General features: G+C 36.5%; 1 protein-coding gene across 4 annotated transcripts in view; it reads left to right on the top strand.

The window, feature by feature from the left end:
• Nucleotides 1-12,435: 12,435 nt before the first annotated feature.
• LOC115433098 (roundabout homolog 2-like) overlaps nucleotides 12,436-27,924 on the top strand; it is a 102,389-nt gene continuing 86,900 nt past the window's right edge. For 2 of the 4 annotated variants that reach the window (XM_030154315.1, XM_030154318.1), the window contains exons 1-3: nucleotides 12,436-12,856; nucleotides 12,933-13,033; nucleotides 17,539-17,865. In XM_030154315.1, coding sequence (XP_030010175.1) covers nucleotides 12,979-13,033; nucleotides 17,539-17,865 — 382 coding nt within the window. In that variant the 5' untranslated portion in view covers nucleotides 12,436-12,856; nucleotides 12,933-12,978. Of the gene's footprint in view, nucleotides 13,034-17,538; nucleotides 17,866-27,924 lie in introns of all 4 variants that reach the window. The other 2 variants (XM_030154317.1, XM_030154316.1) reach the window with 2 other exon arrangements.

Genomic DNA, 27,924 nt, shown 5'->3' on the forward strand with positions numbered 1-27,924 from the left:
AAGCAAAAAAAATATCAGCCTGATATATCTGCTGGCTGATATTTTCGGTCTACCTCTAACTATGGACATGCATATAAATTACTTACAGAAAAACTAAGCAATCTCATAGTTACATTTCAGTAAGCAATGTTTACCTCCGCCAAGGAGGTTATGTTTTTGCCAGGGTTTGTTTGTTTGTTTGTTTGTTTGTTTGTCTGTCTGTCTGTTTGTCTGTCCGTTAGTGTGCAACATAACTCAAAAAGTTATGGACAGATTTGGATGAAATTTTCAGGGTTTGTTGGAAATGGGATAAGGAAGAAATGATTAAATTTTGGTGGTGATCGGGGGTGGGGAGGCCCACGGGGGGGGTGCAGACCAGAAAATGTCATCAAAATCTGTCCATAACTTTTTGAGTTATGTTGCACACTAACGGACAGACAGACAGACAGACAGACAGACAGACAGATAAACAAACAAACAAACAAACCCTGGCAAAAACATAACCTCCTTGGCGTGGGGGGGCCCACGGGGGTGGCCACTGATCAGCGTTGGCGGAGGTCTGCGCTCTCCGAGTGCTTTTCTAGTTTAGAATGTGACACAATAATGTTACACTTTCAGTGTTGGCCAGCATCAGCAATAGCAGCAGATAAATACATATTAGAATCAAATCAAGCCTCGGTCACCATGTCCATTTTCAGTGTTCTTCAGCGGCTTTTCAGCAGAACAATTAGTCACTAATTTGTCAGTCCAAGTTAATTATCTGGTTTAGCTACAAGAATTGTGCTTCTCTTCAGACAATGACCCTCTCTTTCTTGAGTAGCAGGAGAAATGTTAAGTGTAACTGTCCAGTTTGGCTCATGTTGGAATTTGGAATGTTTGTGTTGGTATAAACTGCCTTCATTAACATTAAAACAGTCGCTGTGTAGAGACTCTAGGTTGGATTGTCTGTGAAAAAGAAAATATGAGTCCTGTTTCATCTGAGACAGTGTGAATTACAATATGCTGAAAAATAATTCTGCAATTTCTTCCCAGTGGCAGAAAAACTCCAAACTGAATGCTTGAAAATATGCTATATACCAAATGGAATGTCTGTAGTTTGTCCTGATTAGAATTTGTTAGTCATTTAAGGTTACTTTACAGATATGTATTATGTGAAGGTGACTTCTTCCCTGTCACACTGGACGTCCTCGTATTCACTCCATCCTCTCCATCCAAATCCATTGTGTACCTTTCAAAGCAGCAGGGGAATCTGAAACCTTGAAAGGTACTTTGGTGATCACAGTGTAATCTGAAACATTTGATTTTAAGATGGGAAATAAATTGTGTGTAACAACATTCATAGAATATTTGTTGGTCAGATGTAGCTCATTGCAGAGATGCTGCATTGTGTTTTTGCTTCACCTTGCTCCCATATCTAATTTTTTTCCTTAAATAATTCAATATTCAGCAACAGTGGTCTCAGCACTAGGTCTTGAAGTGATACAACTTTTTTTTTAGCTATAAGAGCAGAAAAGAAAATAAATGCACTTTTAAGGGAGTTAGTGACATCAGACTCGTCCTGTAGTAGAAATAACGTGAGAATAGGTATGAGCTGCTGTCACTTGTCTCACAGACAAAAGCACCACATACGACAGTGTCTTCAGCTGTGTAGAAGACAATGTTTTTCCAAGGCTGAGAGTCAGGAGTATTGAATTTTTCACACCAAGTGTGTGTCACCTGCAAGCCAAGCTCTGTCTCATTTCTGTGTTCCTGTCATCACTGGGGACAGTGATTGATGTAGTGTAATGTTTCAGCTACAGTTATGATGGGGCAACGCCAGTGTGTTGCACCAATATGCTATTGTAGAATACCTAATGAAACTTGACTGCATAGAGATCAACAGGCCAGTAACTTAGTTACTTATAGTACTATTCATTTTCAGCTCACTGTCTGATAGGCCATGAACTATTGTGAAGGTGAGGTGTCCATCGCTGTCCTTAGCAATTTCTTCAAAACATCTTCTTTCACGAAACTGCTGGTTGGTTATATTTAAATTGTATGTGTTGCTTCCTTGGAACAATGTTTACAAAGTTTGTCCGCAGTTTTCCGAAATTTTGATTTTCAGTGATTTAATTTAATTTAATTTTATTTTATTTTATTTTATTTTATTTTATTTTATTTTACTTTATTTTATTTTATTTATTTATTTATTTATTTATTTATTTATTTATTTATTTTTTACGAATTTTTGAAATATTAAAAATTAACTTTTACTTATAATGGGCCTTAATTTGATGGCTTATAACATGGAAATGCTTTGAGATATCAATATAGTTACTATGGAGTACTAATATATGGACTTTCATTTAATTTGTTGAGTTACCTGCTGCTTGTTGAAAGTACCATCCACTTCTGCTGGGAGATTTATCTCCTGCATCAAGACCATAGGACTCTAACATAGTGGCAGAACCTGAAAACCTCACAAATTCAACTTGTTATTGATTCTTGATAGAACATGCTGGTGAGCTACAGGGCCATGGGTCTTATTTTAGGTCCTATTATGGGTTCTGTTTTCAGAGTGTGCTTCATGTTTAAGGATTACCAGGTATGTTCATCAAATCCAAATTGTAGTACATCATACTCACACTAAAGTGGACAAATCAGAACTGACTTGGCACTACTACAACCTGCACACCAGGTACACATTTTCAAACCACAAACATGCCTTACAGCAGGGGTGTCAAACTCATTTTAGTTCAGGGGCCACATTCAGCTAAATTTGACCTGAGGTGGGCCGAACCAGTAAAATAATAACATATTAATATATAAATAATGTCAACTCCAAACTTTTCTCTATGTTTTAGAGCAAAAAAAGTACATTTACATTATGAATAGGTTTATATCTATAAACTATCCTTTCAAACGATGTGAATAACCTGAACAAACTGAAAAAAATAAGTGTAATTTTAACAATATTCTGCCTCAGTTTATCATTTACACATGAACATTATAACTTCCAGATCACAGTGGATCAAATACAAAAACATTTAGCAACAGGCAGAATCTTGTTAAAATTGCACTTTCTTCTCTTAAGACATTTCAGGTTGTTCATGTTTGTATAAGTTATTCACGTTTTTTGCGAAATTATACTTTGTTTTAGTGTAAATGCATGAAAATATTCACATTTACAAAGAGAAAAATTTGGAGTTATCATTATTTATATGTTATTATGATAGTATTTTACTGGTCCTGCTTAATTGAGATTGAATTGGTCTAAATGTGGAACCTGAACTAAAAGGATTGTTAATATCTTAGTGTAATTTTTGTATTTCACAAATTCATCCCAAGGGCCAGACTGGACCCTTTGGCGGACCGGATTTGGCCCCCTGGTCACATGTTTGACACCTTGCCTTGCCTACTTTGCCTTACAGTGTAAACAAATGAAAATGCATCTCATTATTTCGGTAGTTTTAGAAGTTAAGCAGTAAAAAGGCTCTAACAATTCCATGCAAGTTTTATTGGAGGAGAAGATATTTTCTCTACATTTCCTGGTGTTTTTTTTATTTTTTATTTTTTTTTATTCTGTATTTATTTTTTATTTTTTTGTCTCAAAGTGAAGCTCCTGGGGGGCAGCCTGAACTACCATGGCAGTTTCTCTAAATGTGAAAGAGCAGCAATGATAATAAGGTCCTTTTGGATCACTAAACCCCTCACCCTGTCAAGAAAACTAAGGCTATAAACCCTGGGTCACTTGTATCTACAGTGTTCTTCTTACGGTCACTACTCAAAAACTCCTGACTATAGGTCAGGGCCAGATGGGAGACTGACCAAAAAAATATAGAGCTTTCCATGAGATATAGTTTCCCGTCTCTACACTCATCTAATGCAGCACCTCCATTACTGCTACTAATGCACAAAACCAGTGGTCAGATATGCCACGCCACTCCCTGAAAGACCTGAACTGCTCTGCTTTGTACAACTTCATTAACACAGCAGATCCCACATGTATGGAGCAGAAGGATTTCTCCACAGATATATTGCCTGAGCCCCAAAGAAAGTTAAAATGAATGTAAAATGCAAATTTATGCGGCAGTCCTCAAAAATCTAATCAGATCAGCTGCTATGGAGGAATGCACAACAGGTTTCCAAGGAAATCTGTTTTGTAAGACTTAGGTTTCTAACATGCATTGTCCTTCAATTACTATGTTCACAAGACTGTGCCTACGCAGGTTAATGTCATATTAATGGCATTAAGTCCCACACCTACCGCTCAAACTGGGAAAAAAAGTAGTAAGTGGCAATTATCTGCTCTGTTCTTATGAATTCAACCACGCTGGCAATATTTTTAAGTACACCTACCTCATTTTAATTCAACATCAGTTAGATTTCAAAGTCAATGTTTTTGCATTGAAATGTGGAGAAAGGCACTTAAGGATAGTGTCAAACATACAGAGAAAAGCAGTGAAATGTAATAATGCCAAGCCTCATTTCATGTCACTGACATTGTGTTTAAGATGAACAAAAACAGGCTATTTGCTGATTTTAAAAAAAGAATACTATTTAAGTGTTAAAACTCTTAAATTAATACGACTCAGTTTTACTTGTATATTTTGTTCATGTGAAAGAAAAGCCTTTCATGTACGTATTTCATAGATTACACTTCTAATATTAAAGACTTGAATTTTCTCACTCAACTCCTTATTCATTTGGTGAGTTTTACAAAAGAATAGCCTTTAATACTTGATGGTTTCATATTACTTTGTACAGAATGAACTCCTAAACTAAGACTGCAGGAACATTTTCAGTGATATATTTTAACATCCCTTGTGTCAAGAGGGAGATGCATCCCAGCATGTTGTAATGTTGCTGTAATTCCTCATTTTACCCTCATAATAACTACCTCACCTTAAATTAAACTTGCATCATTTTCGAAAGCTCTTGACCATGACTCATGCTCTATGTTCTAGTCTGTCTCACTGTTATTTTTTTCTTATCTGTCTCCCTATTTTTTCTTTCCTACCACCGAACCAGTGCAGTTTTGGAAATATCTAACAAGATTAAGAGGTGAGCGCTACGTAAGTCTCTCACCCATGACTACCCGTTTGAGACACAGAAAGAGGCCATTTCTATGGAAATGCAATGTTTACACGCATGGAAGAAGTCTATTATCTGCCATTTTGAAAATGTTAAGAGTACAGCGCTTCCCGGGGTTTCTCTGCCATAGTGCTTTCAGCGTCTTATCCCTTGTTTTTCTATTTTTTCCCTGTGCTTATCCAGAGGAAAAACAAATGGTGTAAATGTCCTTGTGCCTGATTAAGCACAAACATTTTCTTTCTTCTTCATGTGTGTACAGCTACAGAGATATCTCACTAGTGTCTCCCAAAGTACCTCTACCAGCAGCTGAATGGAGCCTTTTTCACCTTGAAAGCATTTAAATGGAGATGGCGGTACTGGGTCCTTCTCTCTCCACTTTAGCAAGGTGTGTCAGGAGTTCAATGGTGTTTTGTGGAGCGTGAAGGTATACAGCGGAAGCAATGTGTCCACTGCAAGAAAATAAAGTGATAGCAAAGCTTCGACAACAACGCTCATCTCAAAGAACGGAATCTACATCTCTTGAGATAGTGAGTGTACATCTTGTCGTGTCTACCTTTGATTTCAAGAGTCCTTTGCTTACTTCAAAAATGCTGCAGTTCGAGCATGAAAATGCAGACGATAAATCATCTGTCTATCTCTATAAGAAATCACTTTTTTCTTGCAATCTCTGTAAATGTCACTAAATAATGCAGACTACATTTTGTCTTCGAAGACCATGAGGCTCTGACCAAAAAATGTACTGCATTCCAAAGACAGCAGGCAAATAATAAATACTGCATTGTGAGTCGTGTAAATTTTTTAAAGTTTATAGACAGAATGTTATGAGGGTTGACTGACCTTTGATAAAACAAGGTTGCACACTACAGTACAAGCTTCACAATTGATAATATGGTTGCTACTGGGGATTGTTTGGGTATTCAGTCATTGTCTCCTTCGTCTGCAAGGTCCAGATGACACTTCCTGCCATCTCAAACTTAAAGACATATAGGGCAGCATTTCAGGGTGATGGACAATGCCCTCTGGCCTTAAACAGGTGGTGTGGTATTAAGTGTGTACTGCACAATCACTACAAAATTTTCACTGACCAGGCCTTCTGCAAACAATGGGTACTTGTAAACAGATACTACAATGTGATTTGCTGCCTTATTCAATGAACTTCTGACTATATTGCATTATTACCTTATGATAGTATTAGTGGTACTGTGTGGTCAGAGCAGAATCAGTTATTCAACAGTTATTACAGTGAAAGAAAACAGTGTTACACTGCTTTTCATTCATGTTCATTTGTGTTTAATATTTGACACATTTCTAAATTTATGAAGTAGAAATGCAGGGGAGATCTTTTAAAAAATTTCAAAGACAGGCCAGCTTCTAGGCCTTGATTCAGGTCTTCAAGTCAAAATGATATTTTCTAACTACGGGCAAAAATCTGTGAGTCCAAAACTAAATAAAAATACAAGAAAAGCACTCGGAGAGTGCAGACCTCCACCAAGGCAGATCAGTGGGCCCCCGTGGCCCCCCATCCCACCCCTGATCACCACCAAAATTTAATAATTTCTTCCTAGTGCCAGTATCATCATTTCCTGAAAATTTCATGAAAATCCGTCCATAACTTTTTGAGTTATCTTGCTAACAAACAAACATGCAAACAAACAAACAAACACGCATGCACACACGCAAAGTGATCACAATATCTCCTGGCAGAGGTAAATATAGCACCATAGCTTTGCACTGAAAGTCAAATCACTTACAATTAGAAGATGCTTGTCTATTGCTGCCTACAGTCTTCTTTTCTGGATTATATGGTAAATGGACTGCACTTACATGGCGCATTTTATAAACCTTCATAGTGCCCAAAGCAGTTTACAAAGCCTCACATTCACCCATTCACGCACACACTCATACACCAGGACACCAAAGACACTTCAACATATGGACAGTCGGAGCCAGGATTCGAACCGCCAACCCTTCAGTCACTGAAAAACCCACTCTACCAACTGAGGCCCAATATTCTTGCAATATTGTTTTTGGGAAATAGAAAAATACAATGTATTATTATATCTGCAACAAATTATATTGCTCACTCTGGCTTTTTTGAGTTAATATACTTGGATAAAACCACATATTGTTGAATTATTGGTTTTATTTTAAGGCAGTACTTCTATCATTCACTCGACTGATAAACACTAAGCTCTTTGACAGAGGTTTGCCACTCGCATTCAGATTTGGGCTTTGTGGTCAGGACACATGTCTACTCTGTCTACCCTCACTAAGGCTGAGCATGCCTGGTGTTGAACACACTGTCACACACACCATCTGTTACCTCCAGCACTCCTGGCTTGGACAAACACGGTTATGAGTAGGTAATGGTGCAGACAAAACTTGTGACCTTGACACTGTCTCCTATGTGTGATCAACAGAGAGAGAGAGAGAGAGAGAGAGAGAGAGAGAGAGAGAGAGAGAGAGAGAGAGAGAGAGAGAGAGAGAGAGAGAGAGAGAGAGAGAGAGAGAGAGAGAGAGAGAGAGAGAGAGAGAGAGAGAGAGAGAGAGAGAGAGAGAGAGAGAGAGAGAGAGAGAGAGAGAGATTGATGAGAGCCAGTGGCCCTTTTGATTTTGGTTTGTACGAGAAAGGCAGAATCCCACGTTGCCTGGAAACATGTCTGTCTCCCTGTGTGATGAGCGATGGAGTCTTTCTCTGCCTTGCTTATCTTATTCAACTTCAAAGATAAACATCAAATCACCTTACTCAATAAATGTAGGTTCCTGTTTTTAACCTTATGCTAGGCATCAAAAGCTTTTTTACCACAATTATCTTTACCATATGCCACATATGCCATTTTCTGATGGATTTCTCTATTTAATCTTCTATTCACACAAAGGTTCTTTCCCAGACGTTAAAGCTGTAGGTGTGTTCTATAGATACAGTGGCTTTCTTTTGCGTCTTCATGCCTTAAGTTAGGTGTCTGTAAGTACACTGAATAACTCAGGTTTCCTCAAGCGTTTTTATTTGATTCCACGTCTGTAACATCCATGGTACAGTAACATGATTCATGAACATGGTTTTACTTGATGAATTTAGATTACCGTCTATTCAGGATAAATCAAAGCAAAAAATGCTATACAACAAACAAAAAATAGCCATAAAGAAGATATGTTTTCATTAATATAATTTTAAGTCAGCCTAGCATAAGTTAAACACTGTTGCCCATAATAATTGAAATATATTTGTGATTCTTCTCATGAAATGATTATGCCAGTGAGATTTATTCAGGATAGATAATAAGTGTAACTAGGACTCAGTATGTAATCATTATATCAGGTCAAAGGTGATTTACTGATGGGTATAAATAGGAATAAAAACAGGAATGTGTAAGAAAACAAAATTACTCCAACTTCATAGGTAACAGTGTGGTATGCTTTCAGCTTTTACTTTGCAAAATATGCAACGATTCATTGTAAAATCAGTGTTTTGTGTAATGTATACAGTATAAATCCTGTGTTGATGCTATGCTGGTCATGAGTTATTACAGGTCCAGTGGTTTCAGCCTGAGCCCAGTCATGAGTCACCATTTACTATAGTTGCTATTGTTATCTAACTTCATTACATAACTTTATACTGTATACTAATACTTTGATTGTCATTAAATTTGAGACATTTTAGTGTTAGAGGTTATAAGTTGCTTTCCAGTTTTCAGTGTGATGTTATGAGATCATATTTTCAACACTGAATATGGGAATACTGTCATTCATTAAGTGCAATTTGTATATGTTGCTGAATAATAATAATAACAATAATAATAATAATAATAATAATAATAATAATAATAATAATAAAATCATTCTCCAATCAATAGCACCATGACTGAGTTTATGACATTCTCTAGATATTTTGCTACCGAAGGAGGGTATGTGGAATAGTTTAAAGGCAGGGTAGGAGATACTGGAAAAATGGTTCGAGCAAGCTACATTTTGAAAATACACAATTCAAAAGCCCAGACCCCTTTCTTCAGACTCCCCCCCCAAAGCCACACCTCCAGAGTACTGGATTGTACTTGCAGAGGGGGGAGGGACAAATGGTAATTGAATTTGATAGACATATCACCATTCAAACATTTCGATGGGCCAGTTAGAACGATTGGATGGTGTTTTTTCAGTCCTGTCCGTTCCATAGGTGACTAAAAAATTTTTTTATTTTTGTGTTAGAGCATTTAATTAATTGGTTGCAATCAGAGTGTGAAGGGGATTTTAAGCGATATAGTAAAAAAAAAAAAAACTCCAAGAAAACCTACCTCCTTCCCTACCTTTAAGGTCAGATTCAATCTATTCATTCATAAACTAGACTTAGACAGTTACACTACCCATATTAGTTATTCTGCTTGCTGTTGTTAAAGAAATAACCGGGGACATTTATTTTTCATCTTCTACTGTTTGAAAAATGTCACTTGTCCTGTACTTCAGTTTTATTAAAGCTTTGCGCTTTTGAGTTACAACAAAAAGCTTTTCACAGACGAGGTCTCTACAACACCGTGGACTGTGCTGCTGCCATAAGAATAATCTAACAGAAAAAACATCTATTGAACACATCGTACTCTGATGGATGAGATCCATCCAATCTGAATGATTGTGTTCACTTTACACCCCCTTCATACAGACTCGATTTAGCCATCGTACACAATTATTATTCGATCTAGTGCTGTGAACACTGTGCCGAAAATGGTTTAATTTCACCCTCTTGATCAATAACACCTGATACAGCCCATCTCATTCTCATCTCACGGTGAGGCACTGCATTTATAATGCTATTGACAATATTGAGCAGTATTGACAACGAGGGAGGAAAATCACCTCAGGTGGTGGGCAGGAATAAAGTGCCATTTCTGTACAGCTGCAGATCTTTCTAATTGCTTTTTCTACAATGAACATAAAAAATAAAATTGCTGCTTGTAAAACTGGAGCCCCTTGTTTAAACTGTCTGACTTCAACTGCTGATCTTTTGGCAGAATGTAGGTCTTATTTGATTTTTTATTTGTTGAGAAGGATAAACGTTAGATAAAATAAAGAAACAATGGTAAAGAAGCTACATATAAACTGTGTAAGACAGTGAAGGCAGGTAGAGGATTCTTATTTTCTTTGGATTGCTTTGAATGAGTCAAATGTGTACACAAAGGACACTGTTTTATGTTAATACAATGAAAAGAAGGATTTAAGGCAAAACAATAAACTGGCATCTATTAACAGTATGAAAACACTAGAGCAGTGTTTTTCAACCTTGGGGTCGGGACCCCATGTGGGGTCGCCTAGAATTCCAATGGGGTCACCTGAAATTTCAAGTAATTGATAAAAATAGCAATAAAAACTTACTAATAAAAAAAATATATGGTGAGTTGAGAGAGACAATCCCAATCCATAAAAGACATGACAAACTGTGAAGCTGAAACTGAAGCACTGTGGTACTGTTTATCTTTCAAATGTTCATTGTGGTCAGTTTAAGATGCTGCAACTCTTTCATAATTCATAGACTGGTAACACTTTATAATAAGTACACACTATGAAGCATTAGTTAAGCTTTAACAAATACTGAATTCATCATTTATAAAGGATATTTCTGACATGAATTCTCATTAGTACATGGTTTATAAGCACAGTTATAAACGTTTGACTAATCATTCATAATCATAATCATTCAATCATGCAGTTTGTTTTAATAATCCCATGTGCTGTGTCTTTCCTTTGTTAGAATAACTGACACTTTTGTGAGTCCTTAGGCACTGATAACCTTTAAATCTCATTTGTAAATGCTTTATATGACATAGATAGGCCACACTTTAGATGAGTTCACACCATACACTTAATTAATGAGTAGTAAGTGCTTTATAACTACCTGAAATAATGAATTCCTGTATTGATAAATGTTTATAGGACATCTATTGGAAAATAAATGTGTGAGTTAGTATAAAATACCCACTAAAACATTCACTAACCATAAGTACATGTCTGAATAGTGTATGTGCAAGCATAAATGTGTGTCATAACTGGTTTGTAAGTGATGCAATACTAATTTTTTTAAATGCTGAATCCATAATTTATTAAGTATGAAAATGCAATCATTCAGCACACTGTAGATGAGCTTTTAATGATGAGTAAAACATTTACAACTGTGCTTATAAACCTTATATAAATGAGTATTTATGTCAGAAATATGCTTTATAAATGATGAATTCAGTATTTGTTAAAGCTTAACTAATGCTTCATAGTGTGTACTTATTATAAAGTGTTACCCATAGTTTGAGTTATTGTTTGTTCAGTATTAATTGTCAACCTTGTAAATCCAAGCTGGACTGACTGTACATATCCTGACCAAGGAAAATAAAATTCTCACTTTGTGCAGTAATCTACACCTGGCTTTTCTGCCTCTGTCCATAATAATATACATTATGTAAACTAAATGTCGTCTAAAATTAATGTTTATTTGCAACGTAGTATAGCAAACTATTACATGATCAAAAAAAAATTTAATTTTAGCAACAACAACAAAAAAAAAGTCTCCATTTTGAATGTCTGGGGTTGCCAGAAATTTCTAGTAACTGATAAAAATAACAATAAAAACTTACTAATAAAAAATATATGGTGAGTTGACAGAGACAATCCCAATCCATAAAAGACATGACAAAGTGTGAAGCTGAAACTGAAGCACTGTGGTACTGTTTATCTTCCAAATGTTCATTGTGGTCGGTTTAAGACGCTGCAGCTCTTTCATAATTCACAGTTTGAGTGCTTGTTTGTTCAGTATTAATTGTCAGCCTTGTAAATCCAAACTGGACTGACTGTACATATCCTGACCAAGGAAAATCAAATTCTCACTTTGTGCAGTAATCTACACCTGGCTTTTCTGCCTCCATCCATAATAATATACATTATATAGACTAAATGTCATCTAAAATGAATGTTTATTTGCAACATAGTACAGCAAACTATTACATGATCAAAAACAAATTAATCTTAGCAAAAAAAAAAAAAAAAAAAAAAAAAAAAAAAAGGGTTCCATTTTGAATGTCTGGGGTCGTCAGAAATGTGTCATGTTATAATGGGGTCGCTGGCCAAAAAAGGTTGGGAACCACTGCACTAGAGGAATTGTTTGCACACAATATCAAAACGTGCACTATATATATATATATATATATGTATTTTCTTCTGCATAAAAATAACACTACAGGTAATGATAATCCACTTAAACTGTCCTTGTAAACGCATGCATATAAATAATAATGAAATAAATGTAAAATGTTGCAGGTCAGAGTTTTACTGCTCCGACCTGGTGTTTGATAGCTGTATCTCCAGTCAGACTCTCCCAGGGCAGCGGAGAGGAGAGGAGATGAGAGAAGAGAAGAGGAGAGGAGATGAGAGGAGGGGCTGTGCTGTTCCGTGCTGCACCGTGCAGCCACTCACTTCTGCCTCCAACCTCCACCTTCCATCCCTGAACTTGTCCCGCGTGGGGATGGATGCTTTACCCCTCGATCCGTCCTCCTAAAGTATCGGAGGAATGGTGTATCTGTGGAAAACCTCCGGTAATTGGAATGTCTATGGGCGTCGATGATGTTTGCAATTGGTGACTGCAGAAATTTCCAGCGTGTCGGAGAGTAGACAGACCACAGCTTTAGTGGTGCGCTTTTGGAGAAGAAGAAGAAGAAGAAGAAGAATGGACATGTGAATGAGATTTTTTTGTTGTTGTTGATATTTTTATTTTTTTTTTATTTTGCGGCTGAAATCATTGCTTTGGCTGTTTTGGTTCACTCAAGTGTAAACGGTAAATTGTCACAAAGTCTCACAAGTGAAAAAAGGATTGATTGGTTAATTGATTGCTTGCTTTTTTTTCCCGTTAGAGGTGGAATTCATGCGCCGATAAGCTTCCGGGGCCAATATGCCAGAATGGGTCCTCTACAGTATTTATTTCTCTGTGGACTTCTGTACACCCAAACCGAAGGTAAGTTTACGTCTTCACTCTATGATGCGTTTGGAAAACCATGTCTTGCTCCATGCTGGGCTGCAAAAACGCGCATTAGTTGTGACTTAAAGCTTATTTATTTATTTATTTATTTATTTATTACCACATGCAATGCTGTATCTGTTGTTCCTCTTGAATTCATACAAAAAAAACAAAAAACACCTAAAAACCCTCTTAAGCAAATTTAGTCTTCATTTAAAGATGTGGTTCCACTAAGTGTTAATGACTCTAGGAGATTAAAGTTTATTTATTCATAAGGGCTGCAATAATTGAACACATTTGTTACTTAAATACAGTCTCTGACAGCTTTAAAATTACCAGCATGCCCGTGAATATATCCAAGATCAAGAGCTCCTATGGGCACAATAGAACTTCCTTGCCCTCCTTGTTGTGTACTTGAAGCTTATACACACACCTCCCTTCCTTTACAATTACAGTGTAATTGTTTTTTATCTGAAGTTATTGTCAAAGGTTGCCCAGACTGATGATAGAGCTTCATGTCCTGTAGCTGACGTGTCTAATGTTGCTGTGGAAAAAGATGCTTATTCATGAAGTCTGGAAACTCAGCCCTGGCTCATCGGGTCTTCTGGTAATTCATCCACGGTGGAGATATTGTACATATCCACAGAATCAGCTGGACCCAAGAGACGTCCAAGTCCCCTCACAGGAATGGGCGTTCTTATCATGAGATACTGGGTACTAATATGTCTCATTTAGCCTGTACAGTTGGGGAAAAAATGATTAGACCATCAAAAGTCATCAAAAACAATGGTTATGCAGTCAAGTACTAACTCCTGTGTGTATCATGTGACTAAAACAGACAGAAAAGAAAACATGGAATGCCTCAAAGCACTGTTTTTCCAGTACAATGCTATAGCTATTGATGTAAGAACTGAAGTGATTTTGGTTGATATCAAGAAAGCATGGAAAATGGCTAGATATCAGCTCTGAAATTAAACTCTTATGAGCTATTTTTGTTGTTATCAATACAAATGTACCTTTAGTTGTACCAGGCATTAAAATGAAGAAGAAATGGAAGAAAACAAGGGGTGGTCTAATAATTTTTTCCACAACTGTATAATGTGACTACATGTCAGTGTGGTACATGAGGCTCAGGCATCATATTTGGGTGGCTTAAAGTACAGAGTTTCTAGACTATTTGGCACAGCACATGTTTACATCCATAAAATCCAACCTCAGTTCTCATTACTGTTAATAATCCTTCTATAGTGTACAGATTCATAAAAAAAAGAAGCTTCACTCATAAATAATGTTGCTGATGTACTGTGAAGGGTCTCTTATGTTTTGTTCAACCCTTTCAACATACATGAAGGTTGAATCTACTCAAATGTGGTGCATTGTCTCTCAAAAATAGGATTAACTGTGGGGCTATTATTATTGGTCAGTGTTAAATTCTGCAGTTTCGGCAGTTAATGTAATTAACTCGTATTTCAGTAAGCAATTTAATCGCTTGGATTTAGTGTTTGATAGTCAATGAAACATCTGTGAGTAGGGAGCCTACAGGATATGTCAGTTGGCAGTGCATAACTGACTGCCCCTGTGGCAATACTGTATCTGTGATCTGTTAGGGGGGCATCACTGTCCTGTGTGTACTATATTATATTACAGATGTAAAAGGTGCACTGCCATGTTTAGGATTGTGACTTAGGTGGCTTTAAAATGAAAGAGCAAATCTAAGAGACAGTTTTATATTTGACGATGGTAAAAATAAGGTGGTTCTTCGCTAGAATTGTGGTTATTGTGAGCCTTATAATAGGCAGTTGTCACCCCAAAGTGCTTTCAATCAGAATGGCCCCTGCTTGTTAACTGTATCACGTCAATGTCCAATTTTCACAGCAAGCCCTTCAGTTTTCTTTCAGCACCATGGACAGATCCCCACATATAAGCCAGCTAGTGGAGCCTGTGTTGATCCTGTACAAAGAACCAACCCTCTGTGGCAAAACAGTTTCCATTTGCAAGCCAGAAGTCCTCCACACAGGACTGTTTAGCTTTTAAAATGCCTTCATTAAAAATAAGGGGCCACATAAACAAACCAAATACCCTTCCATTTTCTATCCCTACTTATTCATATTCAGGGTCATGGGAGCTAGAGCATGCATTGAGCAAAAATGAGGAAACCCCTGCTGGATAAGTTGCCAGTCCATTGCAGGCCTGAATGAGTGACAGGACCCCACAGGACCTTGCTGCTAGATAACAGTACCAACCACTGAGCCCATGTGCCACCCACAACTTAAATCATCTAATTTAAATTCAGTTGTCTGACAGCACAGATCCCAAACTGTACATTAGCCACAGTGGAAACCAGATAATGGGGCATCCAATTAGAAAAAGTCAGTATTCCATAAAATGTGTGTTTGTGTGCCATTGTGGATCCACATAAATACTGTTTATCCCAGAGAAATATGTATAAGGTTTTAAAAGCATGTTGAAAATACAATTTACCACCAATGGTTTGGTGCGTTGGCACCAGCTAATGGCATGCTTTTGTCAACAAACCTCTTAACATACATAAGTAAAGTCACATCAATTTTAATCATTTGGTAGTCCATTTTGCTCCAATCATTGTGTGCAATTTGTTGTAAAAGTACATGCAATAGTTTTTTTTTGGATAATAATACAAAAGCACAATGTAAAAATTATGTCTGCAACAAATTATATTACTCACTTACTCCTGTGTTTTAAGTTACTATACTTCAACAAAATCATATATAAATAGCTGAATTATTGGTTTTATTTTCCAGGCAGCACTTCAGTCATCTAATAGACTGATGAACCCTAAGTTGTTTGCCACTTGCATGCAGATTTCTGGTTTGTGGTCGGGACACATGTTTGTAATTGTCTGTATTTGTCAGCACCAAAAGGGCAAAAAACCCTGTGGAACATTTATTTTATTGCCATTATTATTATTATTTTTTCAAACGTTGATTTTCTTTAACCAATGCCAGTCCAAATAGCCTTCTTTAGTGACCCTAACATCAAACACAAAGTTCGTTTACATGTGGAGAAAGAAAAAGAAAGACCTTTTAACACAGATATTATAATGTGCTCATAGACCATGAAATGGGTGAGAGCTGTGATATCTACAAACAAACACACTACAAATGCATTTAGGTCATTCCTCTGTGACATTTAGAGGTGGCATTAACAAAACTGTATTAAATTGACCTAAGGTGTTCACATAGTCAAAGAAATGGAAAACCTGAGCAGAATCGGGGTTGTTAAATGTGGTTAGGTTACACCAATTATGCTTCTTTTCTTATCAGTGTGGTCAGGATTTGGTGTTCTAGTGACATTTGCTAAGGAATAAGTCTCCAGTGGACATATTAACCTATGCTGTTGTGCATTTTGCATCCTTATATTGTAAGGATGAAGAAATTAGTTGTATTATTTGCACATCTCCAATATTACAAAGTGGAAAATCAAATGTAGCAGTCTCTGTTCTACACCCACTGAGACATGTTTGATGATGTCAGTGTTTGATGGAACGTGTTAATGAAAAAGCTAATGAGATGTAATGACTCTTCATCTCTTGTCTGTGAAAGTAAATAAAGAAGCCAGAGTATTGTAGTATCAGAGCATATAGTGCAGCCACTAAGGGTCTAATCGACTTCCCTATCATGGACTGTAATAAAATCCTATAATATTTTTTTCCATACTATAATTGCAGATTGGTGAAACCCTATTGTGTGCTATAAAAATGCAACAACAGTATGAGATCTTAGGAAAAAGGGCCATTTATTAAAGCTTTCCATTAAAGCATGAGCAATAATGGACTTTCCAAAATCAGTATAATAGCAATAAATTAGAACAAGCAAAGGCTGATTAACTAATCATGCAGTATAACCTCATGAAAAAAAGGCAATGTTGTAATTGAAGTCTTTGACTCAATTAGAAGTTGAATAGCTATTAAACTGAACATCAAAGTTAAGGTAATAAATGCCTAAATAAATAAATCTGGATCACTGAACATGAAAGTAAAGGCCATTGGTCGATAAGCTAAATGTAAAATATATATCAGTCTATAAAATATGTGAATTATAGGTGCAGTTTTTAACTTCCTCAACTCTTACTTTCCCTCAAAGTCAGTAATTGCAGTTAAGAAGATTAATATAAGCCATTGGCCAGTATTTGAGGCAGATTTCAGCTAATACCAGCGGTTTGTAAAACGTCTTACTGACACTGATTAATCAGCCACACCGATTAATTGGCCTATATATTTTTGCTGCATACATACAGAAGGTGTAGATCCACAACAGCTTATTTTTTTCTTTGAAGGATTATCCTTAATGATTAGCAGCCGTTGCTAGACAGACATTATTTTACTCGCGCAAATGAGCTTTTTCTTGATCTTGAAATAAATGATTAACTTCCCATACATTAAGCACACTGAGCTAAACTGCATTATTTATTTTCTATGGAGTCTTAATTTATCTGGATATTTCCCTCTTTTTCTTTGCCTTTAGGGTCTCGTCTACGCCAGGAGGACTTCCCTCCTCGCATTGTGGAGCACCCCTCTGACCTCATTGTGTCCAAAGGGGAACCAGCCACCCTAAACTGTAAGGCAGAGGGACGTCCAACCCCTACGGTGGAATGGTACAAAGATGGGGAGCGCGTTGAAACTGACCGCGACAACCCTCGCTCACACCGTATGCTGCTGCCCAGTGGGTCTCTCTTCTTTCTACGTATCGTCCATGGGCGACGAAGCAAACCTGACGATGGCAGCTACGTTTGCGTGGCCCGCAACTATCTTGGAGAGGCCGTAAGCCGGAACGCATCTCTAGAAGTAGCATGTAAGTCTGAGTTTCCATCAAGCCCCTTTGGGTACACACACAACGGTAATGCCTCTGTCAAGCAGCTCTGTGTTGCATGAAAGAATGAAAAAAATGTAAGCAGCTGTATAAAGGTAATAGGCAGCATGAATAGAGGTTGGTAACCTTTTTGTGGTGTGTATGAGATCATGGAATGGTTAAAATTGTATCTGAGAAAGGTGGCGTGTATGTTAAATTAAGCATAACATTTTGAGGTGTCTGTACTAAGGGACAGGGTTAGAAGGTGTCATGTCATAATATGAGTTACGTCACCTATCCAATGCACTTAAAAGAGTGAGCATGTCTGGCATGCTTGGGGTTTTGCGTAGCAAGATGTGCACATGCAGTATGTGTGTGAATATGTTTTCAGACTGCTAGTGAGACCTGTTTGGATGACCTGTTTGAGTAATGTATGGGCAGAACTGTAAATCGCTCCAGGGAGAAAGAGAGAAAGGGGGCAGAATTTTAACCTAGCTTACTCCCTTTCACTGTTTGGATTTGGAAAGATGCAGCCTGCTCCCAGCCAGTTCTCTCCCTGTGTGGGAGAGAGGCGCTCTGGGCTATTCACATTTCCATTATGTGCTAAACTGAGCTGATTTCTTGCCATGAACAAGATGCACACATGCTTGGACGCACACACAGATATACATGCATGCACACACAAACACCCACACCGTCTCTCCTGCTCTCTGTTTCTCACTCTCTCAGGGATGCGCTACACAAGCAGCAAATTGGGAATTCCAGGCAAACAGAATATTGCAATTTCATATAAAATTCGGAGAGCGTTTTCTTAACCACACATTTCTATATGCTTACTCACTGATGAAATTGTTTCTGTGTTGGGTTTTCTCTGTTACAATGCTGGAATTAGCTTGTGGACATGTTGCACATAATGACTTAAATATTTCTTGTGATAAGGCTTGGAATAGACTGGTCTCCTTGAAAATGATGGCCTTTATACTGCTGTTGTGACACATTCTGATTTGTCACCCACTTTGGATTCTCTATTTTCAAGACATGGAAAGAAAAGGAAGGAAGACAAACTAAGATAAGAGCCCTGAACCTAATGGTGACACATTCCACATATTATCTGATGTCTTTGTGTCTTTTTGTGCACCGCATCCTTTCCTTTTCTTATTGCTTTTTCCACATTAGACACTTTTATTTACATTGTCTTCTTTTACTGGTGCTGCTTCCTCTCTTTTCTTTCAAATCAATAATGCGGAACAGTCTTGGAAATATTATTGCTTACAGAAATTCAGGGTGTTCGGTATGTGTGAGTGTTAAGGGATACTGCATTGATTTGTTCAACAATAACAATTTGCAGTTAAAGCTGACGGAGTATGTTACAGTATATCCACAACTGTAATCACAATTTATTTTGTATTTTACATTTACACTGTGCATCTTAAACAGTACATTTGGGCTGTGGATAGTGAATAATTCTCCATCTTTCAGAGACCAGAGACCTAAAACTGTCGTTATACTGTCAGGAGACAAATGTTATGGCTCCTTCACTGATTCCCATGACTGAATAGAGTCTGACTTTATGAACACAATGACTGTGTCAGACTGATTTTGTGGGGATTTGTGGATCCTACTTAAATACAATAAAACTCATTTTATTTTGCTGCCCACACCAGCATTCAGAATTCATTTTCGGAGTTAACTATCACTTTTGCAGTCATTGTTATTACTGACACATTTTTCAGTTGCTTGAAGAGCAGTTAGACACATATGGGTGGGAGCAAAATAACTGAACACAGATTTTTTTCTTTAAAAAAACATTAACTACCAAACATACTGTACATACATTTAATATCTGTTTGTTAATATACACAGTGATATCTTTGTCTCACTCGAGCAGCTTTAATGGTTCTGAAATTTGGTCATATGTTTTCTTGATGGTGGTAAACAATCCCCGGTCTTCTTTAGGTCTTTTAATGAATTTGTACAATTGTGCATTTTATTGTGTGCATTTGGTCCAGTTGTGAGATCAGCGTTTATGCATAGTGTGTAACTAATCCCCAAGAAAGTGATCGTTTTAATTTTCTGGATGGCATCACATGTATTGCATATGCTTGTAAAATTACATGCATTTTCAAAAATGTTGATTGAAATTTAAATCCCCTTCGTAATGTGGTTTTCTTATCACAAATTAGATTAGATTAGATTAGATTAGATTAGACTTTATTGATCCCACAATGAGGAAATTCAAGGGTCAAGGCAGCAACAGAATAAAGTGCAAGAAGAAAAGTGTATATGCATAAAGATAGTGCAAAAAACAAACAATATTAAATAAAAAAAAAGTAATTAAACACTTTACAGACTATAAACATATTCAAGATTCAAAATTATTTGCCATTTATGCATACATATACATATAGGAACTCTTGTGCAGTTGTTTAGATACTAGAAAAAACACATAATTCTGTAAACATAGTCCACATACTTATATATATATATATGCATTAAAACCAATAAAAGTACAAAAAAACTGACCAAGGAGACAATAAAATGAAATAAATAAATAAGTACATGTCTACAACGAACATATGTACGATAGAGTGGAATTGCAAAACTATATGACCATTTACAGATAGTGAGTGCTCAGCTCTTACATTGAGACATACTGTAGCTTTTGCCAGAAATCATATGCACAACTGAACAACACTGTGTAGTAGTCATTTTGCTTTTACTATTTCGTTCCCTGTTACCTCCGTATACGCAGACAGACAGTGTTGAAAGGTTGTATTCGGAAGTTCCTCTCACATGAAAGATGGTATGACCAAGGCAGGCATTCAGAATATCATGGCTACAGGGAAGTATAACCGCATGGTTCCTTAAGGGGCTGCAAGATCCTGCCAGTATTGCTGCAGCCAAAGTTGTCATGCAATGCTGCGGGTGGGAGCAAGCGGGTAGATGAAAGTGCTGTGGGGATGCTCTGACAGTGAGTCTAGCTCAAACTGGGCTGTTTTGTTAGGAGTCTGCCCACATCCTCAAATGTTCTAATGGGCTGTAGCATTGTATCTCAACCAGTGACTTAGAAAATGTAGCTAACTAGAGGGGTGCAACTCCCCTGGGTACATTTGTGCTGTACAAGCTCAATTTTGGTGGTTTGTCATGCATTTTATGAGCTTTAGTCTGACTGAAATTTGAAGGGGCATTATTCATTCTGTGTGATGCAAAACACTTTAGCTTTTTAGATGGCTGCTGAGCTTAAAATATGTAAATCATGTAGATAAGCCAAACATTCTAGCGGCCTGGTAAAACAAATAATATATTATATGCATTGTATTAGGGATTGCAATAAAATAGGACTAAAATATAACAAATGTGCACCTTTAACATTATGAAGTTGTCATTTTTACCTAAGCCCAAATGAAAAAGCCAAACATTTTCGCTATTTTTTTTCCTTTGTGAGGCTGGAAAGAAAATGGCAGTAGAGACGAGGTTACGGCAAAATTGATCTCAGGCCGGTGGGGATGCTTATACTGTCAGCTGGTAGACAATCACAGACAAATCTGGAGTATTTTCAGCCTTGTTGAAATTCTATTTCCTGAGCAGTCTTGTTGGGTCCATATTTGACACAAATGATAACATCAGCCATTTCACAGAGAAATGAGGCCATGCCTGTTTATTATTAGAATAGTCTTGTATATTTGCTTGATAAACAAGACTCATTGTGTTTGTGGTAGTGTTGCGACATGTCACTTGGTTCTCACATCCCAGCGTATGATTTTAATAATCAACAATCACCTGCTGTCAATGTGTACAGTCACACTTACCAACCACTGAGCCAGCTTTTCACATCTTCAATTTGTTTAGTCAGATGCTGCAGCTGAGCACTACTTCAGAGCAACGTCAACAAACAACTGTGCGACCTCCAGGCCACCAGTGGACTGGCACTAATCATCAGAGTGAGTGGCTGTTGATGGAATTAGAACGGCTCCCTCAAACTATTAAGAAAGGGCAGGAAGACATAAACAATGATGTGTTGAGAGGAGGTGTGGGCGTAGGGGGCAGCAGATGCGAGAGTGTTCATTAGGACCAAAACTAAACAAAGATGAGAATCCCTCTGTTTGACTGTGCTAAGTGAATTACAAGTGTAGTCACTCAGTCAGACAATCATCAATTAACTACTCAGTCGCAGGCGGCAAACAAACCAAGAAGACACAATGTTTGATAAATTTAGTTTCTGATGTTTCTGCAGTGTGATAATTATTTTAATGACACACTGTGAGCATATTTTGAGATGTTGGAACAGAAAAAGCAAACGGTTTTGAAAATAAAATTGTGCATTTGAGCACCTCTATTAAAGAATGCACAATAAATAAGATTGTACAACCCAGGGAATCTGTAATTTGTGTCACTAAAATTAAACTGAGGTAAATCTGGATCCTATTCCCGCATATAATTGAATGCATCGACCTGGCTTACAAGAATATTTTACAGATAAAAGGCATAAAGATGAATTTAGATAAAGGCAAATATAAAAATATTCATCTGTGCAATTATAGAGAATTCACTGTTCAAAACCAGATGATGTGAACAACTACATTCTTTCACTGATGACTGCTGCTTTTAACTGCACAAAGATGCACATCTGTTTGCAATTCTGCAGTAAATGAGTCTAGAACATTAGAAAGTGGTGTTTTTTATCCCCCCACATAAATGATCTTTCTCAGAGATAGAGACAACAGAGTTTCATTATTGCCTTTTGGCGAGTCACTTACGGATTAATTAGCTACAGTACAACTGATATAGTCTGCCATCAGCTATGTTTGTCATTTCAACTGGCTAAAGTGAGGATCTGTGCCAGAAAAAAAGTCTGTTACCTGAGTACTTTGTGCATTGCCTATTTCATGTAAGAGAGAAAAGGGGAGATAAAAGATTTCATTAAAAGATTTCATAACAGATAAGTTGGAATTTAGCAAAATATTTGCTAACCTGCACCTAAGGGTTTCTCCAAATTGACAGTCTAAGCATTATTGGATGATAAAAACAGCTCAGAATTAACTGTAAAAACCAAGATGCGCTATTTTTATGGATATTAGTAATTAGTCATTAGTATTAGAAAGAAACCATCTTCAACCAGATATGTGACCATAGAAAACCCCTGCATAAACCTCTAATTAGGACTATAATTTAACCCTTCAATTGAACATAGATCTTGAATTTTTTTCAGACAATTACCCAAATCTAAATTCTTACCCAAATTTTACCTCCTTCTATGCTGTATCTTTTTTCTGTTGTCAAATTCTCCTCAGTCTTTGCTTTCTTGTCACTCTGCTTTTTTCAGTGATGGACATTTCTTTGGGCTATTCAGCACTGACGCTCTGATGCTGTAAACAACATTAGCCTAATTGGCATAATTTTAGAGTCAAAGCTTTGCCTTCTGCAAGCATGAAATGTCTCAAGGTACATCACATGGAAGGAATTATGCATTCCCACTTCTATATTTGTATTTTACTACTTGCATGCATGATATGGTAAGAGAAATATTCATTCACTCCAGTATTCAGATGGTTTAGCCAAAGGATCAGGCTCTAGTCAGGCACCAGTAATTTGCTAATGTTTGGGAGGAAACTTTATACATCTAGAACATTTCTTATAGATAGAGCTTTTATTATTGGAAGCTGGTCAATTTCTATTAAGTAGATTCTCTTCATTCTTAACCAAGTTGGCTCTGTTATGCCTTCTGCCTCAATCTCCTTAAATTCACAATGAGGGCTTAGTTTGTGAACTAATCTATCTTCAGGCAATAGTTTTGTTTGTTTTTTTTTTCTTGATTTGCCTTAAATATTAAATTCATTTTAGTTTCAGTTTAACCCTCAAAAACTGAAACAACCGCTGGTGCCCAAAAGCATCTACTGATCTGCAATGTTCCATAAGTTTGGAACAACTAATCCTATCAATGCATTTAAATAATGCACATAAAATGCTAACTACATCTCAGATTTTCACTGGCAGATATGAGTCATATGGATGTTTCTAGTTTCCACTGTGAACATGGAAACACTCATCTTCTCCAACACTGATTCAGCTGTAAAACCTATGCAATTTGATCAATGGCAGCAGGTGCAGATGCTTGTTTTCATGTTCAGTCCATGATATATGTTGTTGAAAAAGTCACTTTTGCTCTAGTTTTCAGTGATCTGACATGATAACCTTTGGATTTACGCTTTAAAGGAGTGATATTTTGCTTTTTTAAATGGAATTATGCATTTTAAAACATTTCCCTGTGGTCTACATAAACTGTAAATGCTATGCTTGGGTCAGAATTCTTCATAATTTCAACTCCACAGGTCCATCTTCAAACCTATTTCTGAGTAACGACACCAGAAAGGTCGTTTTGAGCGCTGGCCCTTTAAATGCAAATGAGCCACTTCACACCCCACCCCCTCCAGGTTGTTGACAGGGCTTCTCTGTCCCATTCAGCCACTTGTGTTTATTAATACAACCAATATAATGTGTAATATGATGTGTGTGAACTAATACTATGTAATGTGTGGGTGTAGCCTTAATTTTAAAAAAATGTTTCTAATTGTATGAATGCTGGTATTTTACATCTTACCCAGGGACAACAGTTGAAAAATAGCTTTTTTGCTAATACTGGCACATTTACAGAAACGTTCATTAATGTGTACTGTCCCTGCTAAATAAACAATAAAAAAAAAAAAATAAAAAAAAAATAAAAAAAAAATAATAATAACTGAACATTTTAGGTAATCAGCTCGAAGTTTGGACATATTTTCAGTTTTTACTACAACCACTGCTGCTGACAAACAGTTATGTCATACTTCGAGAAATGTTCGTTGGAAGTCTTACCAAATGTTGAGATTTAACTAGTTATAGACGTAACAGATTAAGAAGGAATGAAAACAGGTTGTAGAAATCCACTGGATTTTTGCCAAAATTAATATAAAGATAGCTTTGCAGCACCTGGAGGGTTCAAATTCAAACTTTTTGAACTATTAGGGTCCAAATACACAAAAAAATGAACCAAAGACTAATAAAAGTGGCTTTACCAAAAATATGACCCCTTTAATGAACACTGACATGGTCAGTATGTTAAATATAGGAAAATACTTGCTTTTCACTGAAAGAAGCTGAAGATAGAATAATATGTTTTGAATCACTAAGGAAAAATTAGATGTAGAGAGACATTCATTTGGAAGTTGCCAGAATAAAATTGTAGGTCTTTAAGGGTTAATTTAATAGAAATAAATGAAATGAGAGGATATCCACAATTTAGTCACAGTTTTGTCACAATTTTTAATTACTATCTAACAAAGGTATGACAAATGTAGTGTAAAAGTGCATTATCTGTTATATCTGCAACGGACAGTTCTTCCTTGAAACAATCTGACTGAACTGACAATAATATAAATATGACAAATGTTTTTTATATTACTTGTGTGACAGATACCGAGTTGAATTTGTTTTAGTACCAGTATCTTTTCAGCAGAAACACAATATGAAAAAGACGTATAAAGTTGTCAACCTGACCTACAAGCGTATAATTCTTTTTTAGCCTTAGGTAGTAATCACACTGGAAAAAAAAAATCACAAACCGCAAATCTTTTTACCTCTGAGGCTCTGATCATTCACACTGAAACACTTTTTTTGTCACGGGGCATGTTGTTGTTGCTTGGCAATATGTAATTTGCCATCAATAACTTGTGCTCCGGCAAGCTACAAATAACAATTTACAGTGGCTACACTAAGGCAATCAAAAACGCAGCAGTATGTGAAACACAACTCTGAAAATGTACCCAAGAATTCAAGTGCTTTCACTAATGCATAGTGTTTGTGATTGTGCTGAGGCAAGTTTTGTCATTTAAATCTAATATTGTGGCTCAGCTTGATCAGTAACAAACACTAGTAGCTTTTTGTCCATTTCGATTGCTGAAAGTTCTTTTGATTGGTGAACAGAAACAAGCCACTCTGGAGGGTTTTATTTGCTCAGATTGAAAATTCTCATTTATAGGATGTGCACAAAATGAGAAAATCATACTATGAAATGTACTCAGAAACTAGAAATATACCCCACTTCTTAAATGACAGTAGTCGCTTTTCCATTTACCCTCAAACTGTGTAAATACAACTTGCGCATAAAAATTTGCCTAATGGAAAAACGACAATTTCGCCAAAAGTCTCATTTTTCGATTAAAAGTTTTTGCGCTGGCAAGAGCAAAGTTATAATAGTTTTGGATTTTTCATTATAGTTTAATTTTATTTAGTTTTGAATTTTTTTCTCTTATTAAGTTAGTTTTAATTCGTTTTTAGAGCAGGTTTGCTAGTTTTTATTAGTTTTCGTTTTTTCTAAATGCTTAGTTTTAGTATTAATTTTAGTTTTGTTGTTTATTTTATCTTCTTTGCCGTCGTATTCAGATAAACCCCATACAGGACTCTGCTTTCTCCCAACTTTAGTCTCCATGTTTCCAGGTAGAGTGGAGACCAAAAGACGACTAAACGACAAGTGACCACAAGTGACGGACCGTGAAGTGTCGTATGGTGCCGTTAGCTAAAATTGCTAGAGTGAAATAAATTGCTTTCGTATCAATCCGACACTGACAAAGACGAAAACTAAGGAAATTTTACCCATAATTTTTATACGTTTTAGTTAGTTTTGTAAGCAAACAATAACAGTTTCAGTTAGTTATCGTTTTTTCTTTTAATTATAGTTTTTATTTAGTTCAGTTAGCAAAAATATTTTTTCAATTCTAGTTTTCATCATTTTGTTAGTTTTCATTAACGATAATAACCTTGGGCAAGAGGTGGTTTTTAGGGCAAAGCGCAAATGGTATATCACGCAAAACTGCAATGGAAAGACCTTTTTTCGCAACTAGAGTCAGGTCAATTAAAAAAACGGATGTTGACGTATGTTACAACAAGCGAAAAAGAACAAGAAACATGTCACGGTATGTGTGGACACACCAGGAAACCTAATCATTTTTTAAATTTAGTCCAAGATAGAGGGGTAATATATAATAATATTAATGAATATATCTGTAAATCAACACCATATTTACGTTCGTCGCCATGTTTATGGAATGACTTCTAGTGTCATCTTGTGATAATAAATAAACAAATCATCACTTTTGTGATTTAATGGAAAAAAAACGACATTACACACTTCTGTTTTTTCGACATTTAGTAAATATTGGTAAAGTTTTGTGCAGATGTCCAATGGAAAAGCGACTATTGATGTTATTAACTGTCTACAATGGAGAAGATGCGATTTTATGAACAAAAAAAATATATCACTGCCATATTTGTGTTGCTTTCCCTCTGAAATGAGACTATAGTTGAATGTGGTACCTCCTTGACTGCATTATATATTAACCTGCATTATTAACAAAAAATGGCTACCACTGTTTTGCTACAGTTTTTACAGCATATAGATGTTTCTTCTGCCTAAAGCAGCCTTAAGCCTCTTACAATGGAAATATAGGGGTGGCCAGGGTAGGCAAGTGGAACTAATTTATGCATATTTTTTGGCTGAAGACAGTGAGATAAGGGGCTAGCATCTGGTGCTAACTGGACCATGCTCACTCCTTGGAGGTCTGTGCATTACGAGGTTCGGTAAGTTAGCTAAGGGCTAGCATCTGGTGTTAATTGGACCATGCAAACACCTTTAAGAGCTCTGGTGCACTTTCTTACAGTTGGTTGGAAGAAACATATGCCTGGTGTGAAGAGGCATACTAAGTGGATTTCCTGTGTTAAAGCTTGTTGTACCTTTTCTGATTATTTTAGGAAACAACTGTTCTGTATATGCTAATTCAACATGCTACACTCTTTCACTTGTATTTCATCATCCTGAGTTATTTTAATAATTTTACATGAGATTCATCACCATTGTCCAAAATGGTCATGAAAAATACTGCTGTAATTCTTAAAATATTATTTATTATGCTGTATTATACCTTTTTAAATGCTTTTAGTGGGTTATTTTATGGTCTTCGATGTGATTGTCTTGTATTAGCTAATCAAAATGCTGATTATGCTGCAGAACGGGTCAGTTGAACTTTAATG

Source organism: Sphaeramia orbicularis, chromosome 14, assembly GCF_902148855.1.
Source record: "Sphaeramia orbicularis chromosome 14, fSphaOr1.1, whole genome shotgun sequence".
Classification (NCBI taxonomy): Eukaryota; Metazoa; Chordata; class Actinopteri; order Kurtiformes; family Apogonidae; genus Sphaeramia; species Sphaeramia orbicularis.